The sequence below is a fragment of the Pelobates fuscus genome, chromosome 2 (genome assembly GCF_036172605.1).
Source record: "Pelobates fuscus isolate aPelFus1 chromosome 2, aPelFus1.pri, whole genome shotgun sequence".
Taxonomy (NCBI): domain Eukaryota; kingdom Metazoa; phylum Chordata; class Amphibia; order Anura; family Pelobatidae; genus Pelobates; species Pelobates fuscus.
Window position 1 is genome coordinate 41,314,737 of NC_086318.1, and position 20,335 is coordinate 41,335,071.

The 20,335-nt window shown below is 43.9% G+C and overlaps 1 protein-coding gene across 2 annotated transcripts in view; it reads right to left on the reverse strand.

Annotated features, from left to right (window-relative positions):
• The window catches only part of MFSD2B (MFSD2 lysolipid transporter B, sphingolipid), a 58,699-nt gene that overhangs the window by 21,198 nt on the left and 17,166 nt on the right, over positions 1-20,335 (reverse strand). Inside the window, exons 4-6 of one of the 2 annotated variants that reach the window (XM_063442114.1) lie at positions 13,614-13,737; positions 10,718-10,796; positions 9,845-10,023 (exon numbers count right to left, since the gene is read on the reverse strand). In XM_063442114.1, coding sequence (XP_063298184.1) covers positions 9,845-10,023; positions 10,718-10,796; positions 13,614-13,737 — 382 coding nt within the window. Of the gene's footprint in view, positions 1-9,844; positions 10,024-10,709; positions 10,797-13,613; positions 13,738-20,335 lie in introns of those variants that run through there. The other variant, XM_063442113.1, reaches the window with a different exon arrangement.

The window sequence follows — 20,335 nt, forward strand, 5'->3', positions numbered from 1 at the left end:
AATAGAACATTTTCCCTCATTTGTTAGTAAAATAACAGCTGACTTACAAAAAAAATAGTGATAAACCAAACTACGAGTTTGGTTGTTCAGTTATTGTGGCAATAAACGTCGTGCTTAGCGAATATTCTTCATATCATATAAAATGTCAAGTAACAATTATCTGTGATTTTCTACAAATTGTTTATTATTAGCTCTGTATGTCTATTCGTTACATAAGACTAAAGGTCTCACTTCTTCCAGAGTGCATTCTGTTTCTACTACTATCAATTTAAATAGTACAATTAGTTACAAATATTTCATGAACCATGGGATTTTGATAAATGTATATAATATGCATATTGCTGTAATACAATGTTTTATATATAAGTCGCTATGCTCTCTCTCTCATGTAATGTATGTATTGTGATATATTATAAATGAAGTGTTTTGAGCTAATGCACTACACATATCATTATGTATTATCTGGGAAGTGAATTTGAGTTACCAGTAGTGATGTTGCGAACATGAAATTTTCGGTTCGAGAATGGCGAACGTGAACTTCCGCAAACGTTCGCGAACCGGCGAACCGGGCCAACAGCCATAGACTTCAATGGGGAGGCGAATTTTAAAACCCACAGGGACTCTTTCTGGCCACAATAGTGATGGAAAAGTTGTTTCAAGGGGACTAACACCTGGACTGTGGCATGCCGGAGGGGGATCCATGGCAAAACTCCCATGGAAAATTACACAGTTGATGCAGAGTCTTGTTTTAATCCATAAAGGGCATAAATCACCTAACATTCCTAAATCACAATGGATATGGATTGACACCTGACATATGACATATTGACACCTTGACATATGGATTGACACCTGTCCTCAGAGACCCCGATACACACTGACACAGAGCAGAATAGGGACTGTTCCCCCTACATAGGGTCACTTGGCAGATATGGATTGACACCTATCCTAATGATCCCTGATACACACTGACACAGAGCAGAATAGGGACTGTTCCTCTTACATAGGGTCACTTGGCAGATATGGATTGACACCTGTCCTCAGGGACCCTGATACACACTGACACAGAGCACAATAGGGACTGTTCCCCCTACATAGGGTCACTTGGCAGATATGGATTGACACCTGTCCTCAGAGACCCTGATACACACTGACACAGAGCAGAATAGGGACTGTTCCCCCTACATAGGGTCACTTGGCAGATATGGATTGACACCTGTCCTCAGAGACCCTGATACACACTGACACAGAGCAGAATAGGGACTGTTCCCCCTACATAGGGTCACTTGGCAGATATGGATTGACACCTATCCTAATGATCCCTGATACACACTGACACAGAGCAGAATAGGGACTGTTCCTCTTACATAGGGTCACTTGGCAGATATGGATTGACACCTGTCCTCAGGGACCCTGATACACACTGACACAGAGCACAATAGGGACTGTTCCCCCTACATAGGGTCACTTGGCAGATATGGATTGACACCTGTCCTCAGAGACCCTGATACACACTGACAGAGAGCAGAATAGGGACTGTTCCCCCTACATAGGGTCACTTGGCAGATATGGATTGACACCTGTCCTCAGAGACCCTGATACACACTGACACAAAGCAGAATAGGGACTGTTCCCCCTACATAGGGTCACTTGGCAGATATGGATTGACACCTGTCCTCAGAGACCCTGATACACACTGACACAGAGCAGAATAGGGACTGTTCCCCCTACATAGGGTCACTTGGCAGATATGGATTGACACCTGTCCTCAGGGACCCTGATACACACTGACACAGATCAGAATAGGGACTGTTCCTCCTACATAGGGTCACCATTTTTAGCCCAAGGCAGCTCATCTCATCAGGCCTTTTTTAGTCTAATGTGTCACCCACTGTCAGTCCCTTCGGGATCCATCCCTCATTCATCTTAATAAAGGTGAGGTAATCTAGACTTTTTTGACCTAGGCGACTTCTCTTCTCAGTGACTATACCTCCTGCTGCACTGAAGGTCCTTTCTGACAGGACACTTGAAGCGGGGCAGGCAAGAAGTTCTATCGCAAATTGGGATAGCTCAGGCCACAGGTCAAGCCTGCACACCCAGTAGTCAAGGGGTTTATCGCTCCTCAGAGTGTCGATATCTGCAGTTAAGGCGAGGTAGTCTGCTACCTGTCGGTCGAGTCGTTCTCTGAGGGTGGATCCCGAAGGGCTGTGGCGATGCGTAGGACTTAAAAAGCTCCGCATGTCCTCCATCAACAACACGTCTTTAAAGCGTCCTGTCCTTGCCGTCGTGGTCGTAGGAGGAGGAGGATTACGTTCACCTCTTCCCCTGTTAGATTCCCGTTGTGCTGTGACATCACCCTTATACGCTGTGTAAAGCATACTTTTAAATTTATTTTGCAAATGCTGCATCCTTTCCGACTTGTTGTAATTTGGTAACATTTCAGCCACTTTCTGCTTATACCGGGGGTCTAGTAGCGTGGACACCCAGTACAGGTTGTTACAGACCGTTTCAGCATAAAAGGGGAAAAATCCGTTTAGGCGATAATCCCCTTTTCACAAAAAGGCACAGCTACTGTAAAAGCACCAAAACTCACGAATTCGGATATAAATGAATGCACCAAACTCCCGAACTGCATACAAGGGAATAAGGTAGCACTCTAGCTGGAACCTCACGAATAGCTGCTAGCAGATGAACAGGAAAAGCAGACATCAGCTTACACTCCTAGCAGTCAATCTCCAGCAGCATACAGTGAATCCCCCCAAGAACGAGACAAGGCTCCGTGTTGAAGGTCAAGCAGTGGTCTGTTTATTCAGGGCTACCTGCCCCTGTATTTATGCAGGTCTCCCACCTGGTGGACACTCCCCTAGGGGACCAGATGGAAGACTGAAACAGCAGACAGACATGTATCATTTTCGTACACACAGCCACAATACTTTCCCACAATGCATCTTGGTTTCCTCCTCCCTGCCCTGGAGATAATTAATGAAGTAATTCAATTATCTCCTAGGACAAAGGCCAGACTCCATTATGCACATGGTGACACAGAAACAGACTATCACTTTAAAATACATACAGACACATTTTATACACAAAACACAGACATGTAACATATCCCCAGATAGCTCAGGTCTGGGTACACATTATTAGGTGAATGGCACCCAGACCACACAAATACATTTTAATTGCCATGGAGCCAAAGTCTTTAATTATACGAACAGGCTCCATGGCAGGCTATCTGGGTTACTACAGTTCACATAAAACAAACTACCGAATTTCCCTGCATTCACCAAATTCATACGAATTAGAACCAGGGGCTGGAGGTTCAGCGGTGCCTGCACGTAAAAGTGTCCGATTTTGGTGCATGAAAGCCGGGCAGAAAAGCGCTGGCTGCCCGGGGAGCTCCAGAACACCGCCACCTAGCGGCCGCAAAGTGTAACAGCGGCCACACAGTTAACAAGCAATTAAGCTGCGGTTAACCGCAGCTTCAGGGAGGTAAATTGGCAGCACACTCCAGCTTCTGGGTGGCCAATTAACAACGCCGGCCGGCTTCCCACGGCTCTGGGGAGGTTGGTGAACGGCTGTTTGTTCGGTATATGAAATCTACCGAACTGCTGTGCAGAAAGGGAGAAATAAATCCTTCTGCACAGTAAAATTAACCCTTTAGCTGCCGGTCCATAATCCAAAGGCAGCAGGCGGGCAACCAGGCTCCTCCAATACAATGTGGCGAGATTGGTTTCGTCACACAGGTCGTTCTCCTTCAGCCTTTTTATACGAGGGTCCCTCAACAGGCACGACAGCATGAAAGACCCCATTTGCACAAGGTTGGATGCCAAGCTACTCATTTCCCGTTCCTCCTCCTCAGTGATCTCAATGAAGGTATGTTCTTCCCCCCAGCCACGTACAACACCACGGGTACCAGATAGGTGACAACGAGCACCCTGGGATGCCTGTTGTGGTTGGTCTTCCTCCTCCTCCTCAAAGCCACATTCCTCCTCTAACTCCTCTTCCTCACAATCCTCTTCCAGCATTGCCGCAGGTCCAGCAAGCGATGCTGATAAGGCTGTTTCTGGTGGTGATGGTGACCACAACTCTTCCTCTTCCTCTTCACGCTCATCTACGGCCTGATCCAGCACTCTTCGCAGGGCACGCTCCAGGAAGAAAACAAATGGTATGATGTCGCTGATGGTGCCTTCGGTGCGACTGACTAGGTTTGTCACCTCCTCAAAAGGACGCATGAGCCTACAGGCATTGCGCATGAGCGTCCAGTAACGTGGCAAAAAAATTCCCAGCTCCCCAGAGGCTGTCCTAGCACCCCGGTCATACAAATATTCATTAACGGCTTTTTCTTGTTGGAGCAGGCGATCGAACATTAGGAGTGTTGAATTCCAACGTGTCGGGCTGTTGCAAATCAAGCACCTTACTGGCGTGTTGTTTCGCCGCTCGATATCTGCAAAGTGCGCCATGGTCGTGTAGGAACGCCTGAAATGGCCACACACCTTCCTGGTCTGCTTCAGGACGTCCTGTAAGCCTGTGTACCTATGCACAAAGCGTTGTACGATCAGATTACACACATGTGCCAGGCATGGCACATTTGTCAACTTGCCCAACTTCAATGCCGCCAACAAATTTGTTCCGTTGTCACAAACCACTTTGCCGATATCCAGTTGCTGCGGAGTCAGCCACTTTTCCACCTGTGCATTCAGGGCGGACAGGAGTGCTGGTCCGGTGTGACTCTCTGCTTTCACCAAGTCAAACCCAAGACGGCGTGACACTGCCGTATCCGGGATGTGGAATAATACCTGGGGAGCTGGGGGGGTGCCGTTGATGTGGAGCAAGACGCAGCAGCAGAAGAGGACTCAGCCGAGGAGGCTATGGAAGAGGATGGAGTAGGAGGAGTAGAGGAGGTGGCAGCAGGCCTGCCTGCAAGTCGTGGCGGTGTCACCAACTCCTCTGCAGAGCCACGCATTCCATGCTTGGCAGCCGTCAGCAGGTTTACCCAATGCGCAGTGTAGGTGATATACCTGCCCTGACCATGCTTTGTAGACCAGGTATCAGTGGTCAGATGGACCCTTGCCCCAACACTGTGTGCCAGACATGCCATTACTTCCTTTTGCACAATCGAGTACAGGTTGGGGATTACCTTTTGTGCAAAGAAATTTCGTCCGGGTACCTTCCACTGCGGTATCCCAATAGCCACAAATTTTTTGAACGCCTCAGACTCCACCAGCTTGTATGGTAAAAGCTGGCGGGCTAATAGTTCAGACAAGCCAGCTGTCAGACGCTGGGCTAGGGGTTGGCTTCTTACGCTCAAACATGTCCTTGACAGACACATGACTGTGGGCAGATGAGCGGGAACTGCTCAAGGCGAGAGACCGAGTGGCGGATGGTTGAGAGGGGGCAAGGAGGACAGCAGTGGTTGACGTGGCTGAAGATGCTGGACCAGGAGGAGAATGGCGGCTTTGAGTTTGTGTGCTGCTTGTACTCATGTGTTGATCCCATAGGCGTTTGTGATGTGCGATCATGTGCCTACGCAAAGCAGTTGTACCTAGGTGGGTGTTGGACTTCCCACGACTCAGTTTCTTTTGGCACAGGTTGCAAATGGCATCGCTGTTGTCAGAGGCAGACACACAAAAAAAATGCCACACTGCTGAGCTCCGCAATGACGGCATTCTGGTGGTGGACACAGCATGCGTTGATTGGCGTGCTGTCGGGCTGACCCCGGGTGCCGATACATGCTGTCTGACTGTGCCACTAGCTCCTTGCGACGACCTCCCCCTGCTTCCAACTCGTCTCCTCCTCATCTCTGTCTCCCCATCTGAACTTTCGCCCTGTTCTTCTTCTTGCCGAGCAGGCACCCACGTGACATCCATGGACGCATCGTCATCATCAACCGCTTCATTTGTATCTGACAACTCAGCAAAGGAAGCAGCAGCGGGTACAACATCATCATCATCACACCGTACGTCCATGTGTGTAATGCTGCCTGACTGAGACATATCCCTGTTATCTACATCCTCTGGCAATAATGGTTGCGCATCACTCATTTATTCAAACGGATGTGTAAATAACTCCTCTGACAGATAAAGTGAAGCGGCTGTGGTGCTAGTGTTGGTGGTGGCGGCAGGCGGGTGAGTGGTATCTTGAGAGGTGCCCGAAGCTAAGCTGGAGGAGGATGGTGCGTCAAGGTTCCGAGCGGAAGCTGTAGAAGATTGGGTGTCCTGTGTTAGCCAGTCAACTATGTCCTCAGAACTTTTCAAGTTCAGGGTACGTGGCCTCTGAAAATTGGGCATTATTCTAGGGCAAAAGGGAATCACAGCACCACGACCACGACGGCCCCTGCGGGGTGGCCTGCCTCTGCCTGTCATTTTTTTTTGGATTAGTGGTACTATGCATGCAAGCTACTGTGAGACCAGATATGAGTGGCAATGTGCACTGGCAGAGGTTGGCAGAGTACACGCTGTAGGCCTGACACACCCGCTTGAAGACAACTAACTGCTATTCAATCTATAACAGTGAAAAAAGTTTTTTGATTTTAAATGCACGCTATTGTGAGACCAGATATGAGTGGCAATGTGCACTTGCAGAGGTTGGCAGAGTACAAGCTGTAGGCCTGACACACCCACTTGAAGACAACTAACTGCTATTCAATCTATAACAGTGAAAAAAGTTTTTTGGTTTTAAATGCACGCTATTGTGACACCAGATATGAGTGGCAATGTGCACTGGCAGAGGTTGGCAGAGTACACGCTGTAGGCCTTACACACCCGCTTGAAGACATCTAACTGCTATTCAATCTACAACAGTGAAAAAAGTTTTGAGGTTTTTAAATGCACGCTATTGTGACACCAGATATGAGTGGCACTGTGCACTGGCAGAGGTTGGCAGAGTAGACGCTGTAGGCCTGACACACCCGCTTGAAGACAACTAACTGCTATTCAATCTATAACAGTGAAAACGTTTTTTGTTTTTAAATGCACGCTATTGTGACACCAGATATGAGTGGCAATGTGCACTGGCAGAGGTTGGCAGAGTACACACTGTTGGCCTGACACACAGACGCTTGCAGACAACTAACTGCTAATTAATCTATTACAGTGAAAAAAATGTTTTTGTTTTTAAATGCACACTATTGTGCCACCAGATATGAGTGGCACTGTGCACTGGCAGAGGTTGGCAGAGTAGACGCTGTAGGCCTGACACACCTGCTTGAAGACAACTAACTGCTATTCAATCTATAACAGTGAAAACGTTTTTTGTTTTTAAATGCAAGCTATTGTGACACCAGATATGAGTGGTGGCACCGGGCAAGTGGGCACAGTATCCACTGTGAGCCTGACACACAGACGCTTGCAGACAACTAAAATGCTATTCAATCTATTACAGTGAAAAACATTTTGGGTTTTTTTTAAATGCATGCTATTGTGCCACCAGATATGAGTGTCACTGTGCACTGGCAGAGTACACGCTGTTGGCCTGACACACAGACGCTTGCAGACAACTAACTGCCAATTAATCTATTACAGTGAAAAAAAAAATTGTTTTTAAATGCAAGCTATTGTGACACCAGATATGAGTGGTGGCACTGGGCAAGTGGGCACAGTATCCACTGTGAGCGTGACACAGAAGCTGGCAGGCAGGCAGGCAACTGCAATTAGATTACACACACAAAAAAAAAGGCAGACTGATGTTCTAGCCCTAAAAAGGGCTTTTTGGGATGCTGTCCTTACAGCAGAGATCAGATGAGTCCTTCAGGACTGTCTTGGACACTGAATACACTAGCCAAGCTATACAGTTCCCTATCAAATGAGCAGCAGCTACACTTTCCCTCCTCTATCTAAGAATGCAGCTTCAGAATGAATCTAAAATGGATGCTGTACAGGAGGTGGGAGGGTCTGGAAGGGAGGGTCTGCTGCTGATTGGCTGGAATGTGTCTGCTGACTGTGAGGCACAGTTTCAAAGTTTAGTCAATGATGACGAATAGGGGGTGGATCGAACCGCGCATGTGTTCACCCGCCGTGGCGAACGCGAACACGCTATGTTCGCCGGGAACTATTCGCTGGCGAACAGTTCGGTACATCACTAGTTACCAGCATATTCTGTAAGAAGGTAGGAATTTTAGATAAATTCCACACAGGTGTCCTGCTTAACAGTCTCTTGTGATCATCTTTATTATAGATAACAGTCGCAGTCTCTTGGGCCTGTTGTGCAGAACCAGTTTATATAAATGTTTTCCTTCCATGAGGTTAGACAAATATCCTTTCAACATGGCTGCATTAACAAGTCGTCTGTTATGGAGAGGTTTTAACCATGGGTGTAGGAAGCACAGGGGAGGTAGGACAAATCCCTCTAGCTGTGATGATGAAGAATTAAAATCATACGTTTTACGGTTTGTTGCAGATGTAAAGAACAAAACATGTTAGATTTGGTTATCTTCTCTCTTTTTCAAATTTGAATTACAATTACATTTGAACACAAACTTGCATTTGTTGAACATGTAATTTTATTCACGAAAAACGTAATATTTATAAATATATTAACAGATGAGGTCTAGCCACCCACACCATTTTTGAGAAAATGTGCATAGAAACATATTTATTCCCTTATGAACACCACCTCCCCTGCACATGCTTTTTCTTCTGTGTTGGCTTGTGAGAGGGACTTTGGTCCCCTGGAGGACCCTTTGGACTGGGAGGATATATGAGATACCACGGTGTTGGTCAACATATGCATGCCATGAACCACAAAGAACAAGAATATAAGATTATGCTACGCTGGTGTCTCACCTCTCTCAGGCTAAAACAAATGGGCCAAGCAGACTCAGACCTGTACTTGAAGAAGTGTGAAGATAAAGGTAGACATCTTCACCTTTGGAGGCAATGTGCCTCAATTTCCCAACTCTGGCATTGTGGTTCTCAACTCACCTCCAGAATTTTGCATATTAAACTACTCATGAATCCCTTGATCTGGCAGTTGTCCAAACCCCACAGTGACATAACTAGGGCTCAGAACAAGCTCATAGCTAATATAGCATTGGCTACCATAAGAGCTATAGCAGGACATTGGGGGAGCATTAACATTTCTACTTTAACAGAGGTGTTGTGTACGGTGGGAAACATTATGGAAATGGATAGATTGTCAGCCTTAGTCCACGTTACCACAAACCTTTTCCACAAAGTATGGAACCCTTGGCTTGCAAAGTTCCCAAAGTTCACTGGGCCTGGGGGTTCTTCTTCTTCTTTCTCGCTTCCTTAATTCACACCCGCTCCTTCCTAGCCCCCCCTCTTCTGTTCACGTCCCTTAATTGGATTATAAATCCTACCTATCCTATGTGGACCCTGTGTGCAGAAAACACTTTACAGGTTATTACTATGTATTTTCCAGATATGCCCCAGTTCTATTATGTTACCAAAATGCACCCCGCTTGTCGGCCGCACGCAAAGCTCTGACAATCTCATTTTATTATACTAGGCAATATTGGAACCTATAATCAGTGAAACATATACAACTTTGAGAACTAAACCGGCACACTGTAACATTGTCATGTTCTTTATTTTTGTGTGTTTTCTTGTCATGTACTCTCGTTTTATATTTTATAGACTTTGTATATTTTTGCATTATTTTATGGGGCTTTTGTTGTGCCTCACTTTATGTCTAGGTTCGTTATTGAAATTGCATAAGCCCTTCATTTCAAGCATATCTGTCAATATGACAAAATGTTACTTTATTGTATCTGCATTACAATGTATTATTTTTTTACACTAAAATCTTTAAATAAAGAAAGAAAAATAAAAAAAAAGGAATGGATACGTTCATGGACATAAGGTGGTTGACCACCTGTACTTACCGCATGAAGAAGATCGGGTGTTCCTGGCAGGAAGGTGGTGTTCATTATGGAGTCTGTGGCATTGACTGTTAGGTTCAAAGTCTCGTTCGCCATACAGTGGCGTCCGGTGTGAGCGCTCGCTACAATCTGGCCCTGCAATGCTGCTCCAATAAGGGTCCCTAAGACCTCCATTGTCATTCCTACGTGGACACAAAGGCTATCACTAAGACCGTTCAACACCAGTGCAGAACAATGAAAAACAGCAAGATTTTAACTACAGAGTTGTAAATAATAGAAGCTCTCAACCAGGTTGGTTCTCGGGTTACAGCAATTTGCTGTTTAGTGGATAGGCACCTTAGGGGCAGTGCAAACAACATTATCTAGCTGGGCTAGAAATACTGGATGCTACCAAAATTATGTTAGATGCCCCTTGTGGCCATATCTGAAATTGCAAGTAAAGAGAAAAACAGATTCTGGTAAACCACATTCCTCACATCAAAACAGCCCGAAGGGCAGCAATGGCACTCAGCCATAAAAGATTTCTTGCTGAGGAATTTGAAGAGCCTTTCACCACCATAAATGCTTCCTGTAAATAGCCTTATTACGAATATGTTTTTTTTTTTTTTTTAAATAGATATGATCAAAAATAAGCCTCAGCAAATGTTCACATGTTTGTCTGGATAGTGTTCTCTGTCTTTTAGGGTTATTTACTAAACTGGGAATTGTAGAGAAATGACAAAAAAATGAATTTGAAGCCAAAATAGCCAAATTGACAAAAAAAAAAAAAAGTTGGCCTAAAATTGGAAATTCCATTGTCAACTCCCCATAATTCCCAGTTTGGTAAATAACTCCACTAATGCAATAAATAATACCAAAAGGTCCCGACCTACTTACGGTACGCGGTGGCTGAATCCCTCTCCATCTGGTCTGTACTAAGGAACATGGTCAGGGTCGTGTATGGGACGTGGTATACCTATGGGATAATCAAGAAATTATGTTATTACTTACCACTTATTCAAATTTTTGTTAGATATCATTAAAAAAAATCAATAATAAGTTATTAATTTTCCGTTGGATGTAATGAAGAAGCAGCATTATCTAGTACCCCCTACCAATCATTTAGGGATTACCAAGTTGTGTCTATGGTGTCGTTAGTTAGAAAACCCTTTAGACACAACAGAATAATCCCTTAATCCTGGACTGGTAGGGGGTACTTGAGGACTGGGTTGGGTACCCCTGCATTAAAGGAACAATCTGGGCATCATATCAACTTCATTGGGATTAAGTTGTTATGGTACCAGGAGGTCCCTGGTGCCAGCTTACCTTCAGGGGCTAAACCATTAACAAATGGTTTAACCTACAAAGTGTTGACTCCAGTGCTGTTTAGCTCGATTCATCTCTTTTCAATTCTGTATGAGGCTTGAATCAGAAATAGGTAAGTTTCTCAAGTGGTTTTGGGAATAGCAATGTATTCATAATGCTAAAGTGACCTAGTAAATAATTAGATGGCTGCCCATCCAAATGAAATGGGAAAAAAAAGGATCTACTTCACCTTAATTTCCCCGTCAAACAGGCCTCCACCTGGTCGCTCCACCTCCACCTCCTCATCTGAGATCATCAATCCTGATGATCTCAGCCAATCCAATGCTTTCACACAGGTAAGCATTGGGAAGTATCGCTGTGTTGTGAAAATCAGCATTTCCACATAGAGATGCATTGAGTCAATGCATCTCTATAGAGAGTGTTCGGTATCTCCATACAGAGTGTGGAGACACTGAAGGTCAATCCAGCAATATTTGCAATGCTGAACCCAGGTTCCTCTAGTGGCTGCCCGACGGTCCTCTCTGGACGGGCTCTAGTGCCCACATCTAATGATAAGCTCACACTGTGTTCTCTGGGGACAGTTAGTTGGTGGTACCAGGGAACTAAATAGGACAATGTGACAAGACCCCCAAAAAAGGACTGCCCGGCCAAAAGCGGAACACTTTGGAGCCCTGCTGTAGATCACATTATAAAATATCAGGCACTGCATGCTTGTCATCTACGATTTCCATGATGGCCAACTAAGCTTATGGGATGGCTAAGCATCTCAGGAATTGTAATTCACTAACATATAGTTTATTTAAAGATTAGGTCCTGCAGATGCTTGTGAAGGTAATTTCCCAGCCAACTGTAGGACAGCCTCCAGACAAATCCAATTTATTTGTCTATCTCTCTCACCTGCTCCACAGTCAGCCCCCAACTGTCTGCCTATTCCTCTCACATTCCACAGACACCTTCATTGTGTATCTCCCTCCCCCCCTGGTCACTCACTATTGTGTCTCTTTCCTCCTAGACAGTCTCCACTGTGTCTCTTTTTCCCCAAACTGTCATCTCTCAGTCAGGCTCTTTTCTTTCTGTGCAGCCTCCATACTCAAGTCCCACGCAACTTGTATCAATACTTTGACAAGGGGAGAGGAGACTACATGACTTTAAATCCCCACCTCTGTATCGCTATAGAACCACCAGTCAAAAAACAGGTTTTGTGTGGAGACTGAACTGGAGGATAAAGCCACGTTAAACTAACAGAAATTGGTGGATGTACCTGTCCCCTATATTCCTTGTAGGCCTGTTAGGGTGATCTCTTAACTCTCCCACCTGCCTATCACTGCCGCCCCAGGGAGTGCAGGAGAACCCCCTCTCTTTGTATGTACTGTGCAATAGCAAACTCCTAACACCAGGCCTTTAATATGAATGTTTTGTTTTCGATATTCCATCTTCTGTCATTTCATTTTTTAACTAAAACAATTATTTTCTGTTAGTCAGCTGGACCTGCTTCCCTAGTTGTCATGGGTTATAACAGTGCTTGCCTTGTGCGTGCGTTATACCTAGTAGTGTAACCAAATAGTTTCCTGTTAGAATTAGGCATCATTGCTTCATATACTAGTTTTTCTCACATGGTAAAAAATAAATAAATAAATATATATATATATATATATTGATCCATCCCATGAGTTCTACAAATTTCTAGTCTTGGAGATCTATTGGGTGAGTGTGAGTGTGATACCGGTTTCTCCTTCAGTGTTTCCCACTCTTTATGTTATTATAAGGCGCTGTCATATGACGCAGTGCTGTATTTAATGTCATGTAACAGAACCCTCTAATACAAGGGAGGCACATATAAAGGGGGATATGGAATATATACCTGATGGGACACAGACTTCCTAATTCCTTGCCAGGTCACAATTGCTATGAATGGGCACCTGCTACTACCATTCACACTGAAGGTAGATAATGGGTGCACACACAGGAATACAGCAAAATATGAGAATCCCCCCAAAATGTACGCTGCCACAAAGTCTTTTGCTGTGCCCTTGGTTATACTTGTTTTACATATAGAAATTGGTAAACACAAATGGTAGAAAGTGGTATGTAGAGTTTACACACCTGTACGCAATGAGCTGTACTGCTAATTCACCACTAGGTGGCAGTAAAACTTAGTAATCCACAAAGCTTGCTGCTCGTATCCTGCAATACACTCTCCTTACTGGCAGAACTAATCCGAGGTCACTTTATAGACAATGAGAGAACATTACGCTTAACGTGATAGATCAGATAGTGAACCTTTACAGCTATTCATTGGATAGAAAATGGTACAGAATAGTAAAATATTGAACATATCTTGAAAAGTACATGCTGGGTTTTTTTTTGTTTTTTTTTAAACAATTTGAGCAATTTTAAAGTAATTTAGTTTCTTGATGAGAAGTAAAATAACAGATCGGGTAATTTATAAAATAACGAATAAACTTACTGTACTCAGCGCTTGGAAGGAACAGTAGAACACCAGGTACCAGACGACTCTTCCAGTCAAGAACGGAGGGACGAACCATAAGAAGAAATAAGATAATATCAGGAAAGGAGTGCTGCCCAGCATCCTGGAAAGAGAGTGCAAATAATCATGTATCATCAACGATTTATATGTCGGGATTCCGAAATATGTTCATTGCTGTCAATAAAATGTATCTGAAGCCGCACTCTCAGTATCAGAAGGGCCACAATGCTGTTTATTTAATCCAAACTCTATTTCTTATTGCAATGTGTAGTGTACAGCACAGACTTCCTGACATCGAAACATCGAAACATCAAAACATCGAAAATGATGGCAGAGAACCATTCGGCCCATCAAGTCTGCCCAAACCATCCATCATTCCATCCATTATTCCTTACATCCATACATCTGTCTGTCCATCCATCTGTCCATCCATCATTCCATCCATCCGTCTGTCCATCCATCATTCCTTACATCCATCCGTCTGTCCATCAATCATTCCATCCATCCATCCGCCTGTCCATCCATCATTCCATCCATCCATCCATCCATCCATCCGTCTGTCCATCAATCATTCCATCCATCCATCCGTCTGTCCATGAATCATTCTAAACCATCTGTCAGTCTATTCATCCATCTAACATCCATCTGTATTCCTTTTTACTTATCTGTCCATCCATTAAAGTTTTTATCTATCTATCTATCTGTCTGTCTGTCTGTCTGTCTTTCTGTCTGTCTACCTATCATCAGTCAGTCTGTCTGTGTATTATCTGTCGGTCTGTCTGCCTGTCTATCACACTACTAAACTATATTCCAATAAATACATTTAGAAGGCTATATTGAAAAGTTCCATTAAAGATTGCGAAATGGGCTTTATTTCACCCAATAGTTTTCCTTCAGGAGGTTGTGTCTCGGCTTCTAAATATATCCAGGGGATTTATTAACAATTTAGTAATGTTGAAGAATTAATAATGTCATTTACATTTTTTGAGTATGGATTTTCCTCAATTTAGCAATTTTGGTACAAATTGGCATTTTTCACACTCCAAAGTTTATTAATCAAACTCATTGATTGACGTTAAGGAACTTTTTCCCTACTTACAGCTGCTCCATGTCGCTCTCCGTGTCATGTTGTCTTGTTTAGAAAGAATATACTAAAGATTAAACAGGGAGTAAAATTATCTTTGGACAGCTAAACTGTGAGTCTGTTCACTAACATCCAATCTCAAGCTTTTAAGGCAATTGCAAAAACAAATATGACAATTTTAATGTGTTAAAGTAGAAAAGGAAACCCTTAACTCACAGCTGGCATGCAATTGTGGTCCAAATCTAATACTGAAACTCTTGCATTATCTCAGTAGCTGGCAAGGGATTGGGGCTTAGATACAGAGTGTCCCTTTAACACGGAACCCTCAAACTCTCAACTACATCCCCTATTTCAACAGACAAAACATTGCTATTTTGTAGCCTAGAAATGAACTTTGGTTTTACTCACAAATAAAACAAACATTAATTGGTGTCTAAAAGCCATAATAAATCCCTTTTTTGTGTGTTGTAATTACTTGGAGCAGCTGATTATTTTGGATATAGTGATCTGAATAAAATAAACTAAAAAATCCTCTTTAAATGACAAAAGAACAATGTAGGTCAATAGGTCCATTGAACAATTGGAACCTTTTCGTGCAGTTCTTTGGTACTCAACAGGATAATGGACAATGTTGTGATGTTTACATCGACTAATTCTGCAGTGATAGTGAAACAGACGGTTCTAGCAAGGTCTGCCTGAGCTCGGCCTGCCCCAGACAAGGTGATGTGTAACTTCCTGGTTTGGAATAATAGCAGTATTACGCAACATGGAAATTCGACAAATACAGTGTGTGTCTGGAGGGGAACGTTCGTGTATTCACAAATAATCCTGTCCCTCTGTGTCTAACTTGTCTTGTTACAATGATTCGGGTTTTTTTTCCACCTATTTTGTGAATAGCTTTGTGAAATATGTTTTAAACAATAATGATATAATTATTACAATAAAGAATAATAATTATAATATATTAGAGAAGAGTGATTCAATGACATTATTGCTGGCGTTTTTCGTGTGTGACAAGGTAAACAGATTCAAAGAGATACATTTTTTTTAGAAATGTTACAAGTCGTCTTGAAAACTTGCACTCTAATTCTTAGCTATCCTTGCGACTCTACCTGTGTACTGCTCGTGCAACCTGCTATAACTTTTCACCTCTCCTAAGTGGGAGGATTACAAAGCATATGAGGAGTGCTCCTCTACACCTCTATGCTAATATACATTTTTATATAAATATCTTTTTGTTACTTGTTTTATTTCCTTATTGTAAACATGTAAAGTGTGGAGCAACATATTCTGGTACACCTACAGTATATGCAGTGTTGTGTACAAGCGGTGTTCTGGGCCACCCGAGGAGTATTCCTTCCAGTGTATAAAATGTATTCTGGACTGGTACACCTGTATTGTATGCAGTGCTGTATATAAAAAGCATTTTGGCAACATGCAGTGATGTATATAACAAGTATTTTGGTACATCTGCAGTGTATTTAGTGCTATGTTACAGCTCCAGTGTACGCAGCGCTATGTATGCAATTAATTAGATAAACATGCACCATGTATGCATCATATACAATGTACAGTTAAAACATGTCTCCAGGTCTCCACTGTATGTAGTGCTGTGTGTAGGAAGATTATCACAGGGAGATATGCAGTGCTATGTTTATATGTACTTGAAGCAGACAGTTTGTATACTGTGATGTACAGTTGTGCTCAAATGTTTGCATACCCTTGGAGAATTGGTAATATATGTACCATTTTTAAAGAAAACGTGAGTGAGCAGGCAAAACACATTTGTTTTGGGGGGTGGAGCCTAACTGCTGAGCAGGTCAGACGTGCTGTGAATCAGCTCCTGCACAAAAGCAACTAAACTGGGGGTAAATACCCCGAAAACAGACACGTACACGAGCTGGAAGGCACACAACGAGTCGGGGAAACCCACGGGGATCGAATGAACGCACAAATGAGACCTACACTGCCCGGGAACCCGTACAAAGCATATATGGCCTACCTATGACCGAGCCAGGGAGAGACGGCTGCTCTCCTGGATGGTAAAGCCAAGTAAAGACCCCTCAAAGCACTTGCCTCCTTCCCCCCCCCCCCCCCGGACCGGCAGGGGTCATCCCGGTCCCCACTTGACTCCTATAGCAACCAGCCGAGACAGCAGCACAAGATTAATCCTAAAGCGCAAAGCTGCAGGCCCTCACAGGGAGTACCTAAAATGGCGGCCGGCAAGCTACATGGCGTGTTCGTTTCGTGTTCGCCGCAAGCTACATGGCGAACACGAAACAGACACCAACGCCACGGAATGAACCCCTACAGAGTGTAGAAGCGATACTGAACCGCTTCTGGGACACACTCATGAAACGGCAACAAGCAGCCCGACCCATGATACCTGCGGGGGAGCGGAGCCGCGGATGGCGGGGAGTAAAGGGAAAGTCCTTGGGCATAACGTCGCCTCAACCACCCACCCACACACAACCTAGCCCACCCGGGCTGCAGGCCAAAGGGCAGGGAGCCCAGAAGCATCGTCCACACGGGCAGAGGAATAAGCATGGCAAGAGAAAGAAAACTACCTGCTCCTCCGCAACTCCCACACGTGGAGGAAACCCGGGCCCTAGTGGTAGCCGAGTTTGTGGCCAGAAGATGCAGGCCTGCATGCCAGCCTGGGGCTGGAAGGACATCCTCATCGACACCCACACAGCGGCAGGACGCAGAAACCCAGCACCGGACACACTCAGCTTCTACAAAGAAGGCATCGGGTAAACGACTCTGATGGGGCCTAGTGAACTCACTGCAATGGGACACTGTCATAATGATAGCCACTCCATAGTATAAGAGAAAGACCACAAGATTTACTGGGCGTCTGGACACACTTGTGGACACTGAGCGTAATGTTATGCATGTCTTCCACCCTGCATCGCAGGTAACATGACAAACACAGTTGTAGCACACACTCACTAGACCTGGGAGATAACTCTGTCCAAGCAATATCACAAAGGGCATGAAAGCCTATCACGTCAAGAATGTACACTGTTTACTAAACACTAGCCAGGGGCAGCTCTCTCAATGTTACTCCCCTAAATACTAATGAGCACACTTAACGCCACACTATGGGACCGCCAAGCACGGCAAAACATCACATTTGGTACCTAGCCTGCTCAGCACACGCCATAACCCTGACACACGCCCTTTTTATACACACATACTGAAACACTCCACTGTACCTGATTGATTAATCTAAACCTGTTAAGAACAACACCTGCCAATGTCCCAGACCCACCTGCCAAACCTCCGGAGCCGGCATCGACTGACTGAGGTGGACCGACCCAGAGACTGACTGTACCCCTATAGGCCCAAATGTAGAGACTGTGCCAGACTACATCGCATAGTCTGTACCAAAAGGCAGTCATTATTCACTCCTGTAACTCACTGCACAGAATATCTATAACCTTAGGCGCAACCACTATATACTAATAAGCAACTCTACCTTAGCAGGTTACAGTGAAGGAACGAACTGTTTGACATCGCATAGGTACAGGTGCACTAGCTAAATGGGGTCGCTAGTGTTTTTACTGCATTGTAGGTATTATCTATGTTGCTGCTGATCTAGTTAACGCATGAACCAAGCTTGTTTGCAGGATATACTCACATTTATATTGATGTATCAACGTTACATTAATTAAGCTTGATAACCAAGACATATATTACAGTCCACCTGTTTTCACAACTCAATGTTCTAAGCTTGTTTACAAAATATAAACTGAGGCTGATAATTCTAGGAGATTTTGTAATTTGTTATGATGATCCTAACCTGTATAACCCCTGCAAGTCTCCCTCTCTTTATTCTGTACCACCATAACCACATGCCTCAATAAAAGAAAGATTGACAAAAAAAAAACACATTTCTTATGGGATTTATATTCAACTGTAGGTCATGAAATCAAACATGGCAACAAAGAAAAAATGAAATGACGCCTGCTCAAAAGTCTGTATACCCTTAGTTCTAAATACTGTGTATTGCCCCCTTTAGCATCAATGACAGCATGCAGTCTTTTGTAATAGTTGTATATGAGGCCCCTAATTCTTGCAGGTGGTATAGCTGCCCATTCGTCTTGGCAAAATGCCTCCAGGTCATGCAAAGTCTTTGGCCGTCTTGCATGAACCACACATTTGAGATCTCCCCAGCGTGGCTCGATGATATTAAAGTCCGGAGACTGATGGCCACTCTAGAACCTACACCTTTTTCAGCTGTAACAACGGGAGGGTCAACTTGGCATTGTGCTTAGGGTCATTGTCATGCTGGAAAGTCCAAGAGTGTCCCATGCACAGCCTTCATGCAGAAGAATGCAAATTGTCAGCCAGTATTTTATAATATTATGCTGCATTCATCTTGCCATCAATTTTCACAAGATTCCCCATGCCTTTAGAGCTCACTCCCATCCTTCCCCCCCCCCCCCAAAGATCAGTGAGTCACCACCATGCTTCACAATGGGGATGGTATTCTTTTCACTATAGGCCTTGATGACCCCTCTCCAAACATAGCGCTTATGGTTGTGACCATAAAGCTCTATTTTGGTCTCGTCACTCCAAATTACAGTGTGCCAGAAGCTGTGAAGCATGTCAAGGTGTTGTCGGGCACATTGAAACCGTGCTTTTTTGTGGCATTGGCGCAGTAAAGGCTTCTTTCTGGCAACTCAACCATGCAGCTCATTTTTGTTCAAGTGTTGTCGTATTGTGCTCCTTGAAACAACCACACCGTCTTTTCGAGAGCAGCCTGTATTTCTCCTGAGGTTACCTGTGGGTTTTTCTTTGTATCCTGAACAATTCTTCTGGCAGTTGTGGCTGAAATCTTTCTTGGTCTACCTGACCTTGGTTGGTATCAAGAGATCCTGAATTTTCCACTTCGTAATAAGGGATTGAACAGTACTGCCTTGCATTTTCAAGGCTTTGGATATCTTTTTATATCCTTTTCCATCTTTATAAAGTTCATTACCTTGGTCTTTTGACAGTTCTTTTCTGCTCCTCATGGCTCAGTATCTAGCCTGCTCAGTGCATCCACGTGAGAGCTAACAAACTCATTGTCTATTTATACACTGACACTAATTGCAATTTAACAAGCCACAGGTTTACCTTTAATTGTCATTTTAACCTGTGTGTGTCCCCTTGTGTGTCTGTAACAAGGTCAAACATTCAAGGGTATGTAAGCTTTTGATCCGGGCCATTTGGGAGATTTCTGTTCTCATTATGATTTTTAAAAGAGCAAAACGACTATGGGATAATTAAAGGGCTTCATATGATCACTATCCTTCATTACAAGTCATTTTTGTGCATGATCTGTCATATTTTGTAAATAAATGCCAAAATGTCACAATTCCTGTCCTGCCAGGGTATGCAAACTTTTGAGCACAGCTGTATATAAATTTGCAGAGAATTATAAAGACCCATAGTGTATGCAGTGCTGTATATAGGATTTATTTGAGGTGAATAATTAATGGCATGCATGTGGGACTGAGGTAGAACTTGTAAACTTTTTTCCCAAATGAAAATATTTTTATATTTGATATAAATTCACAATCAAATTATTTGCAAAACAGTACATTGCACCTCCCATTACCAATTTCAA